At 54.2% G+C, this 18408-nt stretch overlaps 2 protein-coding genes across 8 annotated transcripts in view; one reads left to right on the top strand and one right to left on the bottom strand.

The window, feature by feature from the left end:
* Nucleotides 1-845: 845 nt before the first annotated feature.
* Nucleotides 846-9289, top strand: PROCA1 (protein interacting with cyclin A1). Of its 7 annotated transcripts, XM_025361726.1 has the most exons (6): nt 1013-1172; nt 6025-6116; nt 6572-6574; nt 7959-8094; nt 8365-8493; nt 8588-9289. In XM_025361726.1, exons 1-6 carry the CDS (start codon nt 1093-1095, stop codon nt 9243-9245), a joined length of 1098 nt encoding a protein of 365 aa, XP_025217511.1. In that variant the 5' UTR covers nt 1013-1092; the 3' UTR covers nt 9246-9289. The 7 variants fall into 7 exon arrangements, with proteins under 7 accessions (XP_025217516.1, XP_025217515.1, XP_025217513.1 ...); XM_025361731.1 differs by lacking the exon at nt 6572-6574 and having other exon boundaries at nt 846-1183; nt 6033-6116; nt 8185-8493; XM_025361730.1 differs by lacking the exons at nt 6025-6116; nt 6572-6574 and adding an exon at nt 4944-4989 and having other exon boundaries at nt 846-1183.
* Nucleotides 9290-10490: 1201 nt separating this feature from the next.
* The window catches only part of SUPT6H (SPT6 homolog, histone chaperone), a 44845-nt gene continuing 36927 nt past the window's right edge, over nt 10491-18408 (bottom strand). Inside the window, exons 29-37 of the mRNA XM_025362567.1 lie at nt 17833-18028; nt 15678-15916; nt 14999-15112; nt 14701-14825; nt 12843-12955; nt 12481-12558; nt 12219-12385; nt 11603-11790; nt 10491-11294 (exon numbers count right to left, since the gene is read on the bottom strand). Of these exons, the coding sequence (XP_025218352.1) occupies nt 11108-11294; nt 11603-11790; nt 12219-12385; nt 12481-12558; nt 12843-12955; nt 14701-14825; nt 14999-15112; nt 15678-15916; nt 17833-18028 (1407 nt within the window). The 3' untranslated portion in view covers nt 10491-11107. The remainder of the gene's footprint in view (nt 11295-11602; nt 11791-12218; nt 12386-12480; nt 12559-12842; nt 12956-14700; nt 14826-14998; nt 15113-15677; nt 15917-17832; nt 18029-18408) is intronic.

The following is an 18408-nucleotide window of genomic DNA, read 5'->3' as shown; positions in this document are numbered from 1 at the left end:
TGCCTGTTAACAGATGTGTGTGAAGCCAGCACCATAGTCCAGGTGTAGTGTTTGTGCTGCACCGGGTATGGGAGTTCTGTGTTCCGTGTGCATGTTGTATGTGTGTGGTGAGTAGATTTTCTGTGTTCTGTGATATATACATGCGCAGAGTGTTGTACCTGAGGGCGTGAGGGGTGTCACTGTGATGAGGTTCCAATGAATGCAGCCTGCCCTGTTCTCCAGACGGGATAAGCTTACGACTTTCTATCCAGAAGTATTGTCTCTAGAATAGGGTGTCTCATGGGGGCCAGGGGCGGGGAACGCTGCGGGGTGGCGCAGGGTCTGGGAGCCGACATCAGTTCCTCAGCCGGGAGTTAGGCCTTGGGAGAGGTCTGTGGGCGGAGAGAGGGGAAGCCTGGATTCCACCAGAGCGGGAGGGACCTCGAAGCCCGGACGGTGGAGTGGAGATGGCGACGCCAGGACCTCCCTGGGCTCAGGTAATCCTCCCACCTCAGCCTCCCAAGTAGCTGGGACTACAAGTGCGCGCCACTAAGCTAACTAATTTTTGTATTTTTTGTAGAGATGGGGTTCGCTCGCTCGCCGGCGGGCAGAGGCGGGGCTGCGGCTGGGTTCCCAAGGGTCGGCGGGGCGGGGAGCGGGGCGGGAGTGTGCGGTTTAGAGAATGACCGGGGCGGGGCTCGTTTTAACACTAAGAATTGGGGCTACGATCTGGAGGCAGGGTTAAAATCTGGGGCTTGGACTGCAAGCTGGAACCAGAGATGGGTGGCGAAAGCTGGGCCTGTAAGGTTAAGGTCTGAGATAAAGGGGAAATCCTAGGGTTACAGGGGGAACAAAGAGGGGCCTGCGAGGCGCCAGGAGGCCCCGGATGAAGAACGCGGCTGACGCTGAGACCCGGGCTGGGAAGACTACGCAGCCTGGAGCGGAGTGGGGGAGGCGGGCGGGGGCTGCGCCAGCATGAGGCGGGGTTAGGGTCTAGGCGGGGGCGAAGCCGAGACTGGAGTTCACGGCTGGGCCGAGGGCTCGGCCGGGCTGAGGCTCAGGGTTGGACTTCAAGGAAGAGTCCTGTAGAGACGAAGACCTGGGCGGAGAGCGATGTGGGTCAGGACGACACTCACAATTGAAAGATGGACTAAGGAAAAGACCGAGCCCAAGGTCCGCTCGTGGGATGAGAGCCGGTGCTGCGGTAAGAGGGGCGGGGCAGGGGCTGGGCAGGGGCTGGGCAGAGGGCGTGGCCGGGCTCGCAGACCCCGAGCGGCGCACGCGGGAGGCTGGCAAACCAACGAGGGAGGCGGGGCCCAGCGCTGGGCCGGGGGCCGGCTCGCGTCGAGTCGCGGGCCAATGATTGAGGACTGGGGGCTTGAGGCCCTGCTGGGTCGCCCGCGGGTTGGGCGGGAAGTCTGGCTCCAGCCAGAGCTGTAACTCTTGGCTATTGGACTGGGTGGCACCGGGCGCAGGCCGCTGCCCTTGAAGCGCTGGCCTTGGCTGGAGCCCATGGACCAGCGCCCACCCGGACGCCTGGGCGGGAGCGGGCGGTTCCATCAACCCTGAGGGTGGACCAGGGAGACTGAGGGTTCCACGCGTGGCATCACAATTACCTCCGCGGGGACGAGGCCAGAGAGGCATTTCCAAGGAGACGCGGGCGCACTGGCCCTCCCTTGCTTCCTCCTCTTCCCTCCTTCCTTTCCTAGTTTCTTCCCTTCCTTCTCCTTCCCTCCCTTCCCGCCCTACTCCTTTCGGCTGCTCTGGTGCCCACCCCCAGTGCCTCGAGGGCGAGGAGAGATCCTCGGCCCCGCAGGACAGGGAGGATTCTGTACAGATGAGCATAACCTGTGAGTCTTGAGTTAGGCCTCTGTGCGCCGATAACGCTTCACGGGGAAAGACGCCATAAGCCTCCCACTTTCTTTCACCCTATCACCCTCATTCATTGTGTGTGTTGTCAGTCACTCCTGCTGCAGGACCTCTGAACTGCTGCTGGTCAGAGCTCTCCTGTCCTCTGGAACTAAAGAGCAGGTTGCTTTTCTCAGCTCTGAAGAGAGTTACTAAATTCGTCTCCCCCTTTGTCCCTCCTCCCCTCGTCTCCTTCACAAACAGAGCTGATGGGTGTCTGAGCTCTGGGGGATCTAGTCAGTGGAGAGTAAACAGGCTCTGACCCTGCATGTGTGCTTTTTTTTTTTTTTTTTTTTTGAGACGGAGTCTCGCTCTGTAGCCCAGGCTGGAGTGCAGTGGCGCAATCTCGGCTCACTGCAAATTCCGCCTCCCGGGTTCAAGCAATTCTCCTGCCTCAGCCTCCTGAGTAGCTGGGATTACAGGCGCGTGCCACCACACCCAGCTTTTTTTTTTTTTTTTTTTTTTTTGTATTTTTAGTAGAGACGGGGGTTTCACCATGTTGGTCAGGCTGGTCTTGAACTCCTGACTTTGTGATCCGCCAACCTCGGCCTCCCAAAGTGCTGGGATTACAGGCGTGAGCCACCGCGCCCGGCCATGTGCGTCTCTTTCATGGTGGCTCATGAAACAGCAAGACAGAGGAGTTTTGGTTCCTCACCCTGGCTGAGGCCCCAGCAGCAAGACTTTAGGGTCCAGGGTGGATAAGGGAGGCTGTGGAGTCCGGATTGAGTAAAACCAGAGGGTGAGGAATTGGCTGTGTTGGAGCTAAAAAGCAGGTGTAGTAGGAAGTGACTGCGCCTCAAAAAAACACCTGTCCGGCCGGGCGTGGTGGCTCAAGTCTGTAATCCCAGCACTTTGGGAGGCTGAGACAGGCGGATCACGAGGTCAGATCGAGACCATCCTGGCTAACATGGCGAAACCCCGTCTCTATTAAAAAATACAAAAAACTAGCTGGGCGAGGTGGCGGGCGCCTGTAGTCTCAGCTATTCGGGAGGCTGAGGCAGGAGAATGGCGTCAACCTGGGAGGTGGAGCTTGCAGTGAGCTGAGATCCGGCCACTGCACTCCAGCCTGGGTGACAGAGCGAGACTCCGTCTCAAAAAAAAAAAAAAATAAATAAATAAACACCCGTCCTCCCCACTGTCTCACTCTGCCGCCCAGGCTGGAGTGCAGTAGCACGATACTGGCTCACTGCAACCTACACCTCTGGGGTTCAAGAAATTCTCCTGCCTCGGCCTCCAGAGCAGCTGGGACTACAGGTGTGCCCACGCCTGGCTGATGTTTGGATTTTTAGTAGAGATGGGATTTCACTATGTTGGCTGTGCTGGTCTCAAACTCCCGACCTCAAGTGATCCGCCCACCTCAGCCTCCCAAGGTTCTGGGATTACAGGCATGAACCACTGCACCCAGCCTGGTAGGACAGATTTTGCATATGGAGCTGAATGTGATTTATTATTTTATTTTTATTTTTATTTTTTTTTAGACAGAGTCTCGCTCTGTAGCCCAGGCTGGAGTGCAGTGCCCGATCTTGGCTCACTGCAAGCTCCGCCTCCTGGGTTCACACTATTCTCCTGCCTCAGCCTTGTGAGTAGCTGGTATTACAGGTGCCCGCCACCACACTCGGCTAATTTTTTGTATTTTTAGTAGAGACGAGGTTTCACTGTGTTAGCCAGGATGGTCTCGATCTCCTGACCTCGTGATCCACCTGCCTCAAACTCCCGAAGTTCTGGGATTATAGGTGTGAGCCACCGCGCCCAGCTATTTTGTAAGACAGAGTCTCTGTCTCCCAGGCTGGAGTGCTGTGGTGCTCTCAGCTCATTGCAACCTCTGCCTTGCCAGCTCACTCAAGCAGAATGTGGTTTTAAGGCTTGGCTGTGGAGCTTCACATACAGAATGGCCTTTGTTTACAGGGGTGTGTCCCCAGCCAACAGTAAGTAGATAGGGCTGAAAGAGCATAGGCTATTGAACCAGGAAGACCTGGGTTTGAATCCTACCTCTGCCATCTATTAACATGTATCTTTGGACAACTTACTTATCCTAAGTCTCTGTTCTCATCCATAGAATGGGGCTGTGGTGGGGATTTAGAATCAAAGGTATATATTTTAGTTGAGACAGGGTCTTACTCTATTGCCCAGGCCACAATGCAATGGCGCAATCACGGCTCACTGCGGCCTTGACCTCCCTGGACTCAGGTGATCCTCCCACCTCAGCCTCCTGAGTAGCTGGGACTACAGGTGTGCACCACTAAGCCAGCTAAATTTTTGTATTTTTTGTAGAGATGGGGTTTTGCCACGTTGCCCAGGCTGGTCTCGAACTCCTGGGCTTGTGATCTTTCCGCCTCAGACTCCCAAAATGATGGGATTACAGATTTATGTCATTTCATTGGTGGATGTTGAAAACATGGAAGTTGATGAAATTATCCAGGACATGCTTTTGTAGAGTCTTCTGAGGAGGTGACCAAGTCTGGTAATCACCAATTTAAGGTGTACAGCAAAACAAGAGGAGATAGCAAAGGAGACAGGGAAGAACTAAAGAGCTGGTTAGAGAAGGAAGAGAAAGATGAGGTCTGCCATGGAAGTCCAAGGAACAGTTTGCAGAAGAAGGAGATTCATTGGTCAACAGGGTCAAGTGAGGCTGGGCGCGGTGGCTCACGCCTGTAATCCTAACACTTTGGGAGGCCAAGGAGGGCGGACCATGAGGTCAGGAGTTCGAGACCAGCCTGTCCAACATGGTGAAACACCGTCTCTACTAAAAATACAAAAATTAGCCAGGTGTGGTGGCGCGCACCTGTAATCCCAGCTACTCAGGAGGCTGAGGCAGGAGAATTGCTTGAACCTGGGAGGCAGAAGGTGCAGTGAGCCGAGATCGCACCACTGCACTCCAGCCTGGGCGACAGAGCGAGACTCCATCTCAAAACAAAACAAACAAAAACAAGAAACAACAAAAACAAAAAACAGGGTCAAGTGAGATAAGCAGCCCACTGGGTTTGGCTACTGGGAAACTGCTGGTGGCCTTTGCCAAAGCTATTCAGATTGGGGGGCGGATGGCTACCATGTTGCAGGTGGCTGGAAGAGAAGAAAGAGGTGGAGACACTGAGCTCACTGAAGGTAGGGACTTGGCCTCTTTTCTAGTGCTGAGTGAAGCCACCCAACATATGTCCTCTAAATGAATGAGTGAATCAATTTGGATTGAAAGGGGTATACGCAATGATAGGAGAAACAGGATTGACAGAGTGTTTTGTTTTATGATGTTTATAGCCTGTAAGGGGGGAAAAAAGAAGCCAGTAAAGAAAGTGTCAATTCTGGCTGGGACCTAAAATATAGATGCTTTGGGCATGAGAAAGGAGGGACACCCCTTTCCCAGGCAAGCAAAGTTGATGAGGATTGGAGTGTCCACAGATAATGGCAGTGAAATTATCTGCTGAGAGAACCAGTGGTTGCAGGAGTTTCCAGGAAGTGCTTAAAGTCATTCATTCACTCTTTTGTTCATTTAACAAATTTTGAGTATTTGCTGTGCTGCGGAAAACAGGAGGAGGAGATGATCAGAGACTTGTAGGAGGATGACCAAGTGCCACTGAAGGTTTGCTGAAGATGCCAAGCAATCAGTTTCCCTTCCTTAAGCAGACCTGAAGTCCAGTGCCTCAAGGGACAAAGCTAGCTGTGGGAAGGAAAGGCAAAGGGGCAGACTCTGTCTTGTGGCTGCTGATGGGGAGCTGCCACCCCAGTTGGAGGTCTGCTCAGGGTCATCCTCTATCCAGGCTCCACACACCCTGGGACAGTTTCTGGAGCTGTCCCTCCTTGCCTAGACCCTGGCTGGCTCCTATTCATCACTCTAACTCTAGTGATGCCCCTTCCAAGAAGTCTTCCATAATCCCCTGTCCTCCTTTCCAGTCCTGGTAGGTGGCCCTTGTCCTGTGCCACCATTTCCCTGTCAGCATCTGTATCACTATTGTCATGAACCTCCTGTGTCCCTCTCCCCTCCCCCTCACCCCTCCGACCCTGCAACCCCTCAAGAGCAGGGACTGTTGTTTGATCTCTGCATCTCCAGGATGCAGTGGGGCCTGACATGTGGAACTTCTCGGGGTATGTTTGGTGAATAAATGGCACAGGGAGGGGGCTGCTGCCGCCACTGCCACTCTGTGCTCTCTCAGATGTAAACAGGTTACCCAGCTGGGAGAGAGGACATCTGCTGGCTGGTGTGGCGTCCAGCACTGATGTGTCTACCTTCTCTGAAGGTGGGTCCAGGAGGCCTTTGACCCAGGGGGGTCCCCATCACCCCTCACCTGGGAAAGCTGATACCTGGTGGAACATTGGTCCTGAGGCAGGGAGGGAGGGAAGTGTTTGGTCCTGAAGCTGCCCCATCCTCAACCCATCCCCTACAGATGCCAGAGGGGACCCCTTTCTCAAGGCCACAATCACCCCATTCATTTGTATAGAACTTTATGGCACATAAGTATCTTTGACATATGTGAATTGAGTACACCCAACAACCCTGCAAAATAGGTATGACCACCATCCCATTTTGTGGATAAGGAAACTAAAGGCTCAGAGAAGTAAAGGAATTTGCCCTAGGCCACCTAGCTAGTAAGTGACAGACCCACGACTTGGGCTCAGGCCTGACTACAAGTTCAGGGCAATTTGCCACTATGCTGCCCTTTGGCCCAGCTCAGCAGTGCTGAGGAAGGCCGAGGTGGTGGTGAAGTTTCAGGGTCCTGCCACACACCCATGCCTTCCTCATCTTCCTGGGGGATAAAGGGTACAAGAGGGGAGGAGAAAGACACAGATCACCCATGGGTCAGCGGTGTAGTGAGGACCCAGGACTTCACAGCCTTGTGTGGGAAAGGGAAGGAGGGAGAAATGTGGGTAAGCCTCAGGCCAAGCTGCTGCACTGTGAGGCCACTTGGACTCACACCACAGCCTGGGCTCATTGCTGGCTGGTGACCAGTATGAGGTCTCACCCTAGTTCCTCTCCTTGTGGGCACTGGCAAAGGCACAGTCCTCATGGCCTGTTTGAGGGTAAGCCAGCCACAGCACCCCAGGCCAGTGCCGGCTCCCTCCCTCCCCTAGGGGTGCAGGGGAATCCAAGGTAAGGTCCCTTGACCTCTGCCTGGTGAGTGAGATTCTGGGCTGTGAGAGGCGCAGAGTTGCCTCATGGGCTTACCTTTGAGAGGGGACAGCCAGTGGTAGATCAGGGCCTTAGGCAGGGTCAGAGGTGAGGCAGTGGTGGTAGACTGGGGAAATTCTCCTGTCTTCAGGACTGGCATTGAGCTGAGCAACAGAGGTGGGGGCCTTTCTCCAGGGCTTTCCCCTAACCCCAAATTCTTACCCCAGCAGCTTCTTCCTGTGCCCTGGGAAAGGGGATGTGGTCTCTGTGCTGCCTAAAAGGGTGCCTAGGCTGGGGGTGGGTCGTTCAAAAGCCTGGCACTCTAGGCAGTGGGGAGAGTCTGGGAAGGTGCTGCGTGAAGAACAGGGAAAGGATCAAGAAGCGGGCATGGGAAGGGAGGGGAGTGAGAAACGTGTCAGGTGGGAGGAGAAAAGGGGCTTGAAGAAGGGAGGAGGGGGAAGTGGGGAGGGAAGGACGAGACAGAAGCTAAGGAGCATGATGCAGGCCTTAGCTCCTGGCCAGGCTGTGAGAGATCAGAGCGGGCCAGGGCAGGTGTAGGAACTGAGGATGCTGCGGCTCTGCTGCTCCTGGGGCTCCGGGGTGCAATGGCAGGAGGGCCTTCTCCTACCAGGTACCTTGTGGAGCAGGGCTACCACTCATTGTGGGTAGCTGGGTGAAGGGCAGGCAGGAGCCAGTGGAAGCCTCCCACTGGAGGGAGAGGACAGAAGTAACAGGGAATCACAGGACTGCAGGGGGCTTGGTGAGGGTCTCCTGTGTATCAGACATGGAACCAGACATTTTGCTGGGACCTGGGGTTACTCTGGGGCCAAGTTACTACTACTGAAGCAGAAACACTTCTTGGGGTGGGGACAGCTGGTGGTGGCAGGTGAATTTGGTGAGGTTTTAGCTTGAGCTGTGGGAAGACCCAGAGGTCTGTGGCTGCTGCTGATGACCCAGACCCCTGCCCCCTCAGGTGACTGCAAGGAGCCTGACAAGTGCTGCTGGAAACACAAGCAGTGCACTGGGCACATCATCTACCCCTTCGCCTCTGACTGTGTCTGCCACAGCCTGCACCTACGCTCTGTCAACCACTGCAACTGTAATTCTAGGTGAGGGCCCGCCCCCTTGGGGGACCCATGGCAAAGCAGGTCCCAACTTTCATTGTGGTGTCCCCTTCAACCTTTGGTTTGCCTCTTCAGCTTGAATTGGTGCTGCCAGCCCAGTCCCAGCTCTGCACACTTTGTTCTGCTCTAACAGAAATGGGGAGGTCTGTTGGTGGCCTGGGACAGGCCCAGCGGAAGCCCACTGTCCCTCAGGCTTCTGGCTCTGGGTCCCTGGGGGAGTGATGGGAGCCAGGCTGAGAGTCCCATGTGTGGCAGGCTGAAGGACTGCTCAGAGGACAGCAGCAGCTCCCGGGGTACGGGCCCAACCTGCTCCCATGTCATCGAGTCCCCTTGCTTTGAGCTCACACCGGAGGAGCAGCATGTGGAGCGATTCTGGTATGGCTGGTGAGTGAGCCCCGGTGGGCTGATGGGGAAGGGGCCTCTACAGGGCACTGCCCCCCCGACTCTGTCAAACTTCCCTCGTCCTCCCTCCTCCCAGGTGCAAAAGCTACAGACCTGTCTCTGTGGCGGTGATCCACCATCCCCTCCACCATGAGTGTGGGGCAGATGATCTAAATGAAGAAGAGGAAGAGGAGGAGCAGGAAAGCAAGCCCCCCATCCCAACGCAGGTGGGGCCTGCCACCGCCTCCCCTGACCTAGGCACCACCATGGCCACTGGTACCCCTGACTCCGCAGCGCCCATCACCATCTGGCGCTCTGAGAGCCCCACAGGGAAGGGTCAGGGCAGCAAGGTGATCAAGAAGGTAAAGAAGAAAAAGGAAAAAGAGAAAGACAAGGAGGAGGAGATGGATGAGAAGGCAAAGCTGAAAAAAAAAGCCAAGAAAGGCCAGTTGACTAAGAAGAAAAGCCCAGTTAAATTGGAGCCTTCCCCGCCAGACGCGAGCCGATCATTAAGCCCAAGACAGCTGGCCAGGATGTCCGAGTCCAGCCCAGAAAGCAGGGAAGAGCTGGAGAGCGAGGACAGTTACAATGGCCGGGGGCAGGAGGAACTGTCCAGCGAGGATATTCTGGAATCATCATCGCCCAGGAAGAGAGAGAACAGAGTTCAGGCCAAAAAGACAGGGGCAAAGCCCTCACAAGCCAGGAAGGTAAACAAAAGAAAATCTCCCCCAGGATCAAACCCCAACCTCAGTTGAGGCCAGGGTGGTCAGGGTGCAGAATAAATGCCATCGAGCCTGTGGCTGGCCCTGTGCTGCTGTTCTCTCCCTCCAACCTGGCTGTTTCTTGTGGGGCAAGGGGTGGGCTCAGGGCTGCGGAGGTTTCTCAAAGGCAATCCAGCTTTCACAAAGGAAGTCCATGGGAAGGCAGGTGGGAGGGAAAGGAAGGGGCACAGCCCTATTTCCTCCTACCTGCTAGGACAAGGTGGAAGAGTACATCTGGGTGGGAAGGAGGACTTCCCCTCTCTCCTGGGAGAGACTCTCGGTCTGTGTGAAACCCACTTCTGGGAGAGGCAGTACTGTCTGCAGTGATACCCCCAATAAATGGAACTTTTTAACCCACTCTGTGCCACTGTGCCTGGCCTTTCCCTCCTCTAAGTGGCTCTGCAGAAGGTGCTCATGGTATACCAGAGACTGACCTTCCCAGCTGATGGTCCAGCTCCTCCCTTGTAGCCCTTTTGTGCTGAAGGGAGCTGACTTTTGAGTTCCTGGCAGAGCTGGCCCCTTCCCCCAGCTCTTGATGAAGAAAAGCAAGGGGAGGGAGTGTGCCACATCCGGGCAGCAGTGGCCTTTTCTGACTTCTCTGCTGAGCCCCAAGCAGAGGAAAGGGAGCCAGAGGCCCCACTCTCCCAGCACTGACTCACAGAGCTGTGAGATGAAGCCCTTGTGCAGAAACAGGGACGGCAGGTTCAGAACAAAAAATGTAGTGGGGCAGGAACACCTTACTGCTGAGAGTTTGCCAGAGACCAAGGCCCAGCTGGGAAAAGGGAGGAGACGAACAGCAGAGGCTCAAGTTGAGAAACCCAGGTGTACTTGTGGCCTTTCTCGAGTATGCCAGAGAAGACCAACAGATCTGGGTGGATGGGGCAGCTGTGCTGTGGGTGAGTGGGTGGGTGTAATAATACCGGGTAACATTTGCGAGGTACCAGGCATTGGGCCAAGGAGCTTGCAGATGCTGCCTTGGTCCTCACAGCAGCTGATGAGGCAGGTATCACTATCTCCATGTTACAGGTAAGAAAGCCAGTTGAAAGCCAGCAGGAGCTGGCACAGGGTCACCAGGCTGGTAAGCAGAACAGGGATGTGCCCCAGGCAGTCTGATGCAGAAGCTGCCTAGTCTATGAATCTTTGCCTCTGATGGAAGTCAGGGGGGTCCCTGGAGCTCCAAACACTGCTTTGAAAGCCATCCCCTCAAAGAGCTAGAGAGTTGGAGAGAGAGGCTTTGGCAAGGGCTCAATAGAAACACTGTTTATTCAAATGACAGGCAGGAAGCGGTGGCGGCAGCAGTGGGGAAAGGGCAGCCAGGCAGGGACTGGGCAGGTTAGTGCTGCTTCCCTGTGTCCCCTGCATTCCTGCTTGGACAGCCACCCGGCTGTTGGCATCAGGGTCAGAAATACTTTCCCTCCTCTCCCTCCTGCCCCAAACTGAATAAATAGCATCCCTCTCCCCACAAGAGCCAGGGGAGACTCATGTGCTGAGTTTTGTGTCCTAGTCACAGCCCAGCGTCTGGTGAGGGCAGAAGTTCAAAATGGCTTGTAGGGAGTAGAATCAAAACTGTTCTACTCATTCTCACCTTCCTCTTCCTCCTCCCTGCCACACTCCCCTCCCAGCCTGGTCCCAGGCCAGGTGGTTGGTGAGGGTCTGGAGTGGGAGAATTGTTGCCTAGCACACACTGAGCTCAAGTTCACAAGGCCATCCAGCCTGTCACCCATCCAGGTTGACCACCAAAGAGAACGTCACTTCACGCCACTTTATGGACAGAAAAGGAGGGGCAGGGAGGGAGGCAGTGGGCGGCCAGGCCTTTCCCAGCCTCAGAGGTAACCAGAGTCCGAGGAGCAGGCCCCCTACCGATCCATCTCGTCCAGGAGTGGGGTGGCATCGCCAGCAATGGACATGGGGGTGCTTTCGATCATGGGACTGGGGGAAGGCCGAGGTGTCAGCCGCTGCTTCTGTTTCCGCCGTTCTGCCTCCTTTTCCTGCAGCCACTGCTCTGCCATTTTTCCCCAGTCGATGGCTGCATGGCTGTTGGACCTGGGAAGGGAAGAAAAATTGAGATTGGGACTTTGCTAAAAGGAATTCTTCCCACCAATCACTGTACCCTTGCAGAAAGGAACCTCATACCTACGGGCAGCAGCCCCTCTGCTGGGGTGAGGCAGATATAGCAGCAGCTGGCTGCCACACTGCCCTCTTCTGTCTTCACCCAGAAACTAGTGTTCCTGGCATATCACATGATCAGGGCCCTCAGAGGATCCAGAGCACCTGCCTACGGTAAGCCTCTTGGCCTCTTGACAACAAGCCCCTACCACTGACCTGCACTGTGCCACCATCCAGATACTTACTTTGGCTGCTGCTGCCGTTGCCGGGAGCTGGAGGAGGGCTGGGGCTGGGCCTGGGCCGACTGCGGGGTGGTGCTGGCCTGGAGCTGGTGGTACTGAGGGGTGGTGATGGGCTGGCTTGGGGTCGTGTAGGAGTAGCTAGGGGTCATTAGTGGTGTGGCCACTGGCTGCTGGGCTGGCGTTGGGAATACCTGGAGAGGCATGAACAGTTAAATAGGGATGGGTGTGGGGCTTGTCTGGCCTTGCTGTGAATTCTGGGTAAGCGCAAGGGTGGGCTCAGCAAAGCTTTCCAGATGATTCTCCACTGAGTGTGTGCTTCTGACCAGCAGTGGGAAGTCTGCAGGTCGGCACCGAGCACACAGTGGTGCCCACTGATCCCGACCACATCAAGTTTCTAGTGGCCTGCGGGTTCCAAAGATTCCAAAGGCCGGTGGAAACATTATGCCCTCTCTTACTCTCTTCCCCTTCAAATGGGCCTGAGGACAAGGAATATCTGTTGGAGACAGTTACCACGGCTGTGGCAGCCCCATCTGTGCATGTAAAGCCCCTTGTGGGCAATGTGAGAGGCCAGTCTATGGGACCCACCCTGCACAGGCAGCCTCCTCCCCAAGTCACATACGTGGTAAGCACTGCTGCCGCCTCCACTGCCGCCATAGCCATACTGGCTGGAGGCCCATTGGGCTGGGGTGGCATTAGGGTTCTGTCCTTGGCCTGTCACCGCAGCAATGGCACTGAACATCTGTGAAGTCATGTTCTGAGGCAGGGCATTCACGGCCCGTGTCAGATCTGTAAGCACACAGAGGCAGGGAGGGGCATGTTAGAGGTGAAAGTCCCTTTAGCTCCACCCTTCCCACCTCCAGTCCCAGGCTCAAGCTCCTCACCTGCAAGGTTGATGTTGGCCGGGGTAGCATTGATAGAGGCAGGTGTCCGGGTCCTGCTGCTGCTGCTAGGGGTGATGCCTGCAGGAAGTGGTTACTTAGTTACATCCCTCCAGAAACCTATTTTTGGTTTCCCAATTCAGGGGGTGGAAGGGGCACTGAAGTAGGTGGAGGGAGGAAGGGAAGCTGCATAGGCACAGTGGATGGATAAACTTCCTGATGCTGGGAGGCTGCAGGAGGACTAAGACAGCTAGCTGCAGTGACAGCCTACTTCTCACCTGGTCCCCTAGGCTGGGACTACTCTTGAGTCAGGTCCTAGGTGTTCCTCTAGCCAGGCCCCTGAGGTCAGGAAGAGCAGAACTCACCTGGTACAGGATCCTGGTAGTGATCCTTAAACCATCTAAAGAGTCCATTCACAGTTGGGAAGATCTGGCCCCGGTACCGGAATCCCTCTGGAGTCACTGTTACATATTCTATCCTGGGATTTTAGAAGGAAACATGCGTCAGAAACCACTTGGGACTCACCATGAGAGAGCAACCAGAACAGATGCCCACCATGTGAAGTAGCCATTCTGGGTGCTAGGGGAAAGGAGAGATGACACAGCCAATCCCCAGGCCTGTGAAGGGAGGTGAGCAGCAAATGGCAGAATACAGTCAAGGCCAAGGAGTCGGTGGCCCCGTGTGCAGCATACATGCTGCCGGAGGAAGGCTTGCTGGAGGCTGTGCTACCATACTCGGCTGCAGTATGAAGGCAGGATACCGCCAGTGAAGTGAGACCAAGGTCCCATACTGCCAGGGTTGGAAGCGACCTCCCAGAGCAGCAAATTGCAACTCCCCCAAAACAGGCATCTCTCTGCAATGGCTGTGGAAAGTGGTAGTCTGCCCTTGTTCAACACTTCTGAGAGTAGCAGATAGTAGTTAAGAGGGGCTCTAGGTTAGTTCCAGTTCTAGTTTCAGCTCTGCCATTCACCGCGTATGACACATTGCACCAAGTTACTAAATTTGAATCTCTGCTTCATTTGTCCAATGAGGATCAAAGCACTTAAACCTATGGGGTGGGTGTGAGGATAAATGAGAATGCACAGAACACGTTCCACAATGCCTATAGCTGGGTTGTGCTCAATAAAGGCCAGCTATCAATGGCAACCAGATAATGCTACATAGTACACAGTTCTCATTTCTATTAGGCTGACACCTGCCTCCTAACTCTTCCATTAATTCTGCCACACAAGGAGAGTTAGCTCCTTTCTCCAGAAGCAATCATGCTGCACCTGGTCCTGGTTAGAGGCACCCCCCCCCACCCCTCCCGACCCCACTCAGTTTGCTCAATCGTTCCTCATAGGACACAGTTTCTAGCCCCACTTAGCCCTGGCTGCTGGCCTCTGGAAGCACACTGGTGAGTCAACAGGCTTCTCAAGAAATGAGCACAATATTCCAGATACACCCAGGATGGCACATGGTCCAGAGTCTAGGGCTTCCTGTCATCTGGCCACTGAGTGCCTACTAATGCAGCCTGAGCTGTGCATCAGGTGCAGCCAGTACAGGGATAAAAGCAGAAGTGCACAGGGCCTTGGCCAAAGGCCAATGGAAGGATAGGGGCAGGGCTTAGGCAGAGAAGGTGAGTGTGATTACCAGTCTGTATCACAGACATAAAGAGGCAGGTCTAAGGAAACTGGACTTTGTCCTCTAGGTTCAGAGTAAGTGCTAGAGGGATTCAGATAAAGGAATACCTCAGGAAGGCCAGCCTATCAGTCACACAGAAGGGGGCAGAGCAGGAGACAGAGCAGAACAGGAGACAGGCTCTCCTGACCACCGTTTCAGTGCAGGTGGAGTGAGCACATTGCAGCAACAGGGAGCCACTGTGTGCAAGCCCTGGTGAGGGTGAGGCAGGCGGTGGTCAGGAGAGACCAGTGTACTGGCCCCCCGTTTCTGCAATCAGATGAAGAGTGTCTGGTGACTTCTGTCACTGTGGGAGGGAGAGGAGGTGAAGGGAACTCCTTTCTCACGGTGTTAAAGAAAGCGCCCTTTTTATGTGAATCCTTGCCTTTTTGCCTCTAAATCATCACCCTCTTTTCCCACCTCCAACCTCCACCTCTGTTCTAAACAGATGAGAGGAGAAAGGCAGTCCAGCACAGCCAGAGAGGGCACTGCTCCGGGCCTCTCCCTCCCTTCTAACTTGCCTATGAACCCCAGTGGCAGCACCTTCTCAGCACTAGTGCTCACCTGGGTTTACCCCGGGGCTGGTATCCCAGTAGGAACTTGCCGGGCAGTTCCTTGCAGGCACAGATGAAATAAGGGATGAAGGTGGGCTTCTCCTTCTTAGTTTTGATGAGCAGCTCCTCTAATTTCTGGGGGTAGAATGAGGGGGAGAGGTTGGGATAGCAGCATGCTTGGTACACAATGTCTGGTGCACACATGATGTACACTTCCTTTACCGCTTGACTGTCCCCTACACTGAAGGGAAAAGCGTAGATCCTTAAGTGACTGGAAAGTGTCATCCCTCAGAGAGACCTGGGCTCACCTTGCGGTCCCCACCGCTGCAGTCCTGATAATACTTGTGGTTTAGAAGGTCCCGGGCGAAGGATGCCATGGGCTGGACATAGCGAGCAACAATCTCATCCAAATCTTCAAATTCCTGTGGGAAGAAGGTAAAGGCCTCATGTGTCATATCCAGAGCTGAGGCTCTTGGTCCTTCATCGAATCCATCCAGAAGAGAAACCGTGGCAGGGGATGGGCTTCTCAGTCCTGCTGAAGCCTTACTCCATAGCAAAGTCCCCTCAATTTATCCATCTGTGTCATGTCCAGATATATTAGCTCACAGGGCATAAAGTCCTTTAAATCCTGGCTTTGATTCTCCCCTAGTGCTTGGGAACAACAGGAAAATTCACCAGATTTCTCTTCACTGAAAACAGAAAAGAGAAACTTGATATATGTGTGTGCGTACACATGTGTATTTTCTTCTCTTCCTCCACCAGCTCTCTCTAGGTAGACTATTTTAACGTTTGGAGGACAGGGAATGAGGGGACAAAATAAACAAAATTGATATCAAATGACTCATTCTGCAAACCACCTCCCATTCTGTTGCTCTGCACAGCTAAAATACCTATGACCCGAGTTACTAATGTCAGGTGAAGGCGCCCTGAACAGCGCCTTTCTGAAAGCAGGAGTGGGATGGGAGGCGGGCAGGTACTGGCTCTCACCTCACTGTTGATCCACAGAGTGGCTCCCAGGCTGAAGGCATTTTCCTTGCCTTCCTCCCGCACATCCACATGTTGGTAGATGCCATCACTGACTTTCCAGGTCACTGTCAGGTGGTTCTCGCCCTTGCTGCTTGGTCGGATAATCACATCACCCTGGTCCATGGTCTCCATCATCTTTTCTGCTTGCTTGAAATTGATATTATGGAAGGATGGGTGTGCGATCACTCTCTTGATGTATGCTGAAGAGAGCAGAAAAGTAGTACAGACTGGATGATGCAGCTAGGAGCTGGCAGCAACAGGACAAACCAGGCCTTCACTTCTTATTTATTTATTGAGCTGGGGTGCTCTGTCACCTGGGCTGGAGTGCCAGTGGCACAATCATGGCTCACTGTAGCCTCGAACTCCTGGGCTCAAGCAATCCTCCTGTCTCGGCCTCTAAAATAGCTGGGAATACTTGTGCACATCACCATGGCTGGCTAATTTTTTTTTTTTTTTTTTTTTTGAGACAGAGTCTCATTCTGTCACCCATGTTGTAATGCAGTGGTGCAATTTCGGCTCACTGCAACTTCTCCCTCCTGGGTTCAAGCAATTCTCCTGCCTCAGTAGCTGTGATTACAGGCGCCCACCATCACGCCCGGCTAGTTTTTGTATTTTTAGTAGAGACGGGGTTTCACCATTTTGGCCAGGCTTGTCTTCAACTCCTGACCTCAAGTGACCCGCCTGCCTCAGCCTCCCAAAGTGCTGGGGTTACAGGCGTGAACTACCATGCCTGGCCATTTTTTTTTTTTTTTGGGACAGAGTCTCACTCTGTCACCCACGTTGTAGTGCAGTGGTGCAATTTCAGCTCACTGCAACTTCTCCCTCTTGGGTTCAAGCAATTATCCTGCCTCAGTAGCTGGGATTACAGGCGCCCACCACCACACCTGGCTAGTTTTTATATTTTTGGTAGAGACAGGGTTTCACCATTTTGGCCAGGTTGGTCTTGAACTCCTGACCTCAGGTGATCTGCCTGCCTCAGCCTCCAAAGTGCTAGGATTATAGGCATGAGCCACCGCACCCGGCTCCTGGCTAATTTTTTTTTTTTTTTTTGAGACAGTCTCGCTCTGTCGCCCAGGCTGGAGTGCAGTGGCTGGATCTCGGCTCACTGCAAGCTCTGCCTCCCGGGTTTATGCCATTCTTCTGCCTCAGCCTCCCGAGTGGCTGGGACTACAGGCGTCTGCCACCTCACCTGGCTAGTTTTTTTTTTTTTTTGTATTTTTTAGTGGAGACGGGGTTTCACCGTGTTAGCCAGGATGGCCTCGATCTCCTGACCTCGTGATCCGCCCGTCTCAGCCTCTCAAAGTGCTGGGATTACAGGCTTGAGCCACCATGCCCGGCCTCCTGACTAATTTTTAAAATATTTTTGTAGCCGGGCGCGGTGGCTCAAGCCTGTAACCCCAGCACTTTGGGAGGCCGAGACGGGCGGATCACGAGGTCAGGAGATCGAGACCATCCTGGCTAACACGGTGAAACCCCATCTCTATTAAGAAATACAAAAAACTAGCTGGGCGAGGTGGCGGGCGCCTGTAGTCCCAGCTACTCGGGAGGCTGAGGCCGGAGAATGGCGTGAACCCAGGAGGCGGAGCTTGCAGTGAGCTGAGATCCGGCCACTGCACTCCAGCCTGGGTGACAGAGTGAGACTCCGTCTCAAAAAAAAAAAAAAAAAAAAAATTTTTGTAGAGATGGGCTCTTACTAAGTTACCCATGTTGGTCTTAAACTCCTGGGCTCAAGTGCTCCTCCTGCCTTGGCCTCCCAAAATGCAGGGCTACAGCCATGAGCCACCCTGTTTGGGCTTAATTTCTGACCCACTATTGGATTGTGAGACTCCTTCACCTTCTCTGGGCCTGGATTAGCTGATGTGAAGGACACATTAACCTGGGCTCCTAGGACACTGAAAGAATGAGGCCTTAAGAGTCACAAGGCAAATGTGACCCAAAAGACTCTGGGTTCCAGCCCTACCTATGACTCTTTCATGACATCTCCAGGCCTCAGCACCTCAAAGCTGAGTACCTACTTCCACTTGAGACTGACACATGTGCATCCTGTGGCCTGAATCTCGCACTGGGAGAACTGCCAAGACTCAGGGTGCACAGAGATGGTGGGAGGCACACTCACTGGTCCGCTGCTGCTTCCGCTTCATGTCCTCCTCCTGCTTGTGGTCTGCAGCTTCAGCATCAAAGTCATAGTAGGTGTCCTTGGGCAGCTTCCACTCATTGTTCCTGTCCATGAGGTCTGAGGTGCGGCAGGTCAGGTCTGCACTGAACTTCTCAATGTCAATCTTCATGATGCGGCAGTGAACAGTCATTCCCACCTAGATCCACAGAACATTTGAGCTGGAAGGGACAAAGATGATCTAGCCCGATGCCCTATTTCACACACGAGAAAACCAAAGTCCAGGCAGAAAGGTGTAAGGTGTAAAGTGACTCGCCCAAAGCCAGCCAGCTGCTGAATGGCAGACTGGGAGTTTGGCGTGGAATCCCTGCAATGATGCGTCCACTCTGGGCAGGAAAACCAGCTGGAGCCTGCTGGATCTACCCTGTCCCTGGCACTCTTCTCTTCTCCAATGAAGTTGCCTAGTTACTGCTCCTAAAGTGCCATCAAAGGTTGACTCCCCCAAGCCCCCCACTTTTTTTGAGACAGTCTCACTCGTCTCCCAGGCTAGAGTGCAGTAGCGTGATCTTGGCTCACTGC

Source organism: Theropithecus gelada, chromosome 16 (genome assembly GCF_003255815.1).
Source record: "Theropithecus gelada isolate Dixy chromosome 16, Tgel_1.0, whole genome shotgun sequence".
In the NCBI taxonomy this organism is placed as follows: Eukaryota; Metazoa; Chordata; class Mammalia; order Primates; family Cercopithecidae; genus Theropithecus; species Theropithecus gelada.
This window is presented reverse-complemented; position numbering and strand designations above follow the sequence as displayed.

Bases quoted from the DNA above. Each gene is read 5' to 3' on its own strand.
- PROCA1 (XM_025361725.1), top strand. From the start codon at position 1,093: ATGTGGGTCAGGACGACACTCACAATTGAAAGATGGACTAAGGAAAAG. The intron at 1,184-6,032 runs GTAAGAGGGGCG...GTGCTCTCTCAG, and splicing joins GGATGAGAGCCGGTGCTGCG to ATGTAAACAGGTTACCCAGC. The intron at 8,095-8,364 runs GTGAGGGCCCGC...CATGTGTGGCAG, and splicing joins CACTGCAACTGTAATTCTAG to GCTGAAGGACTGCTCAGAGG.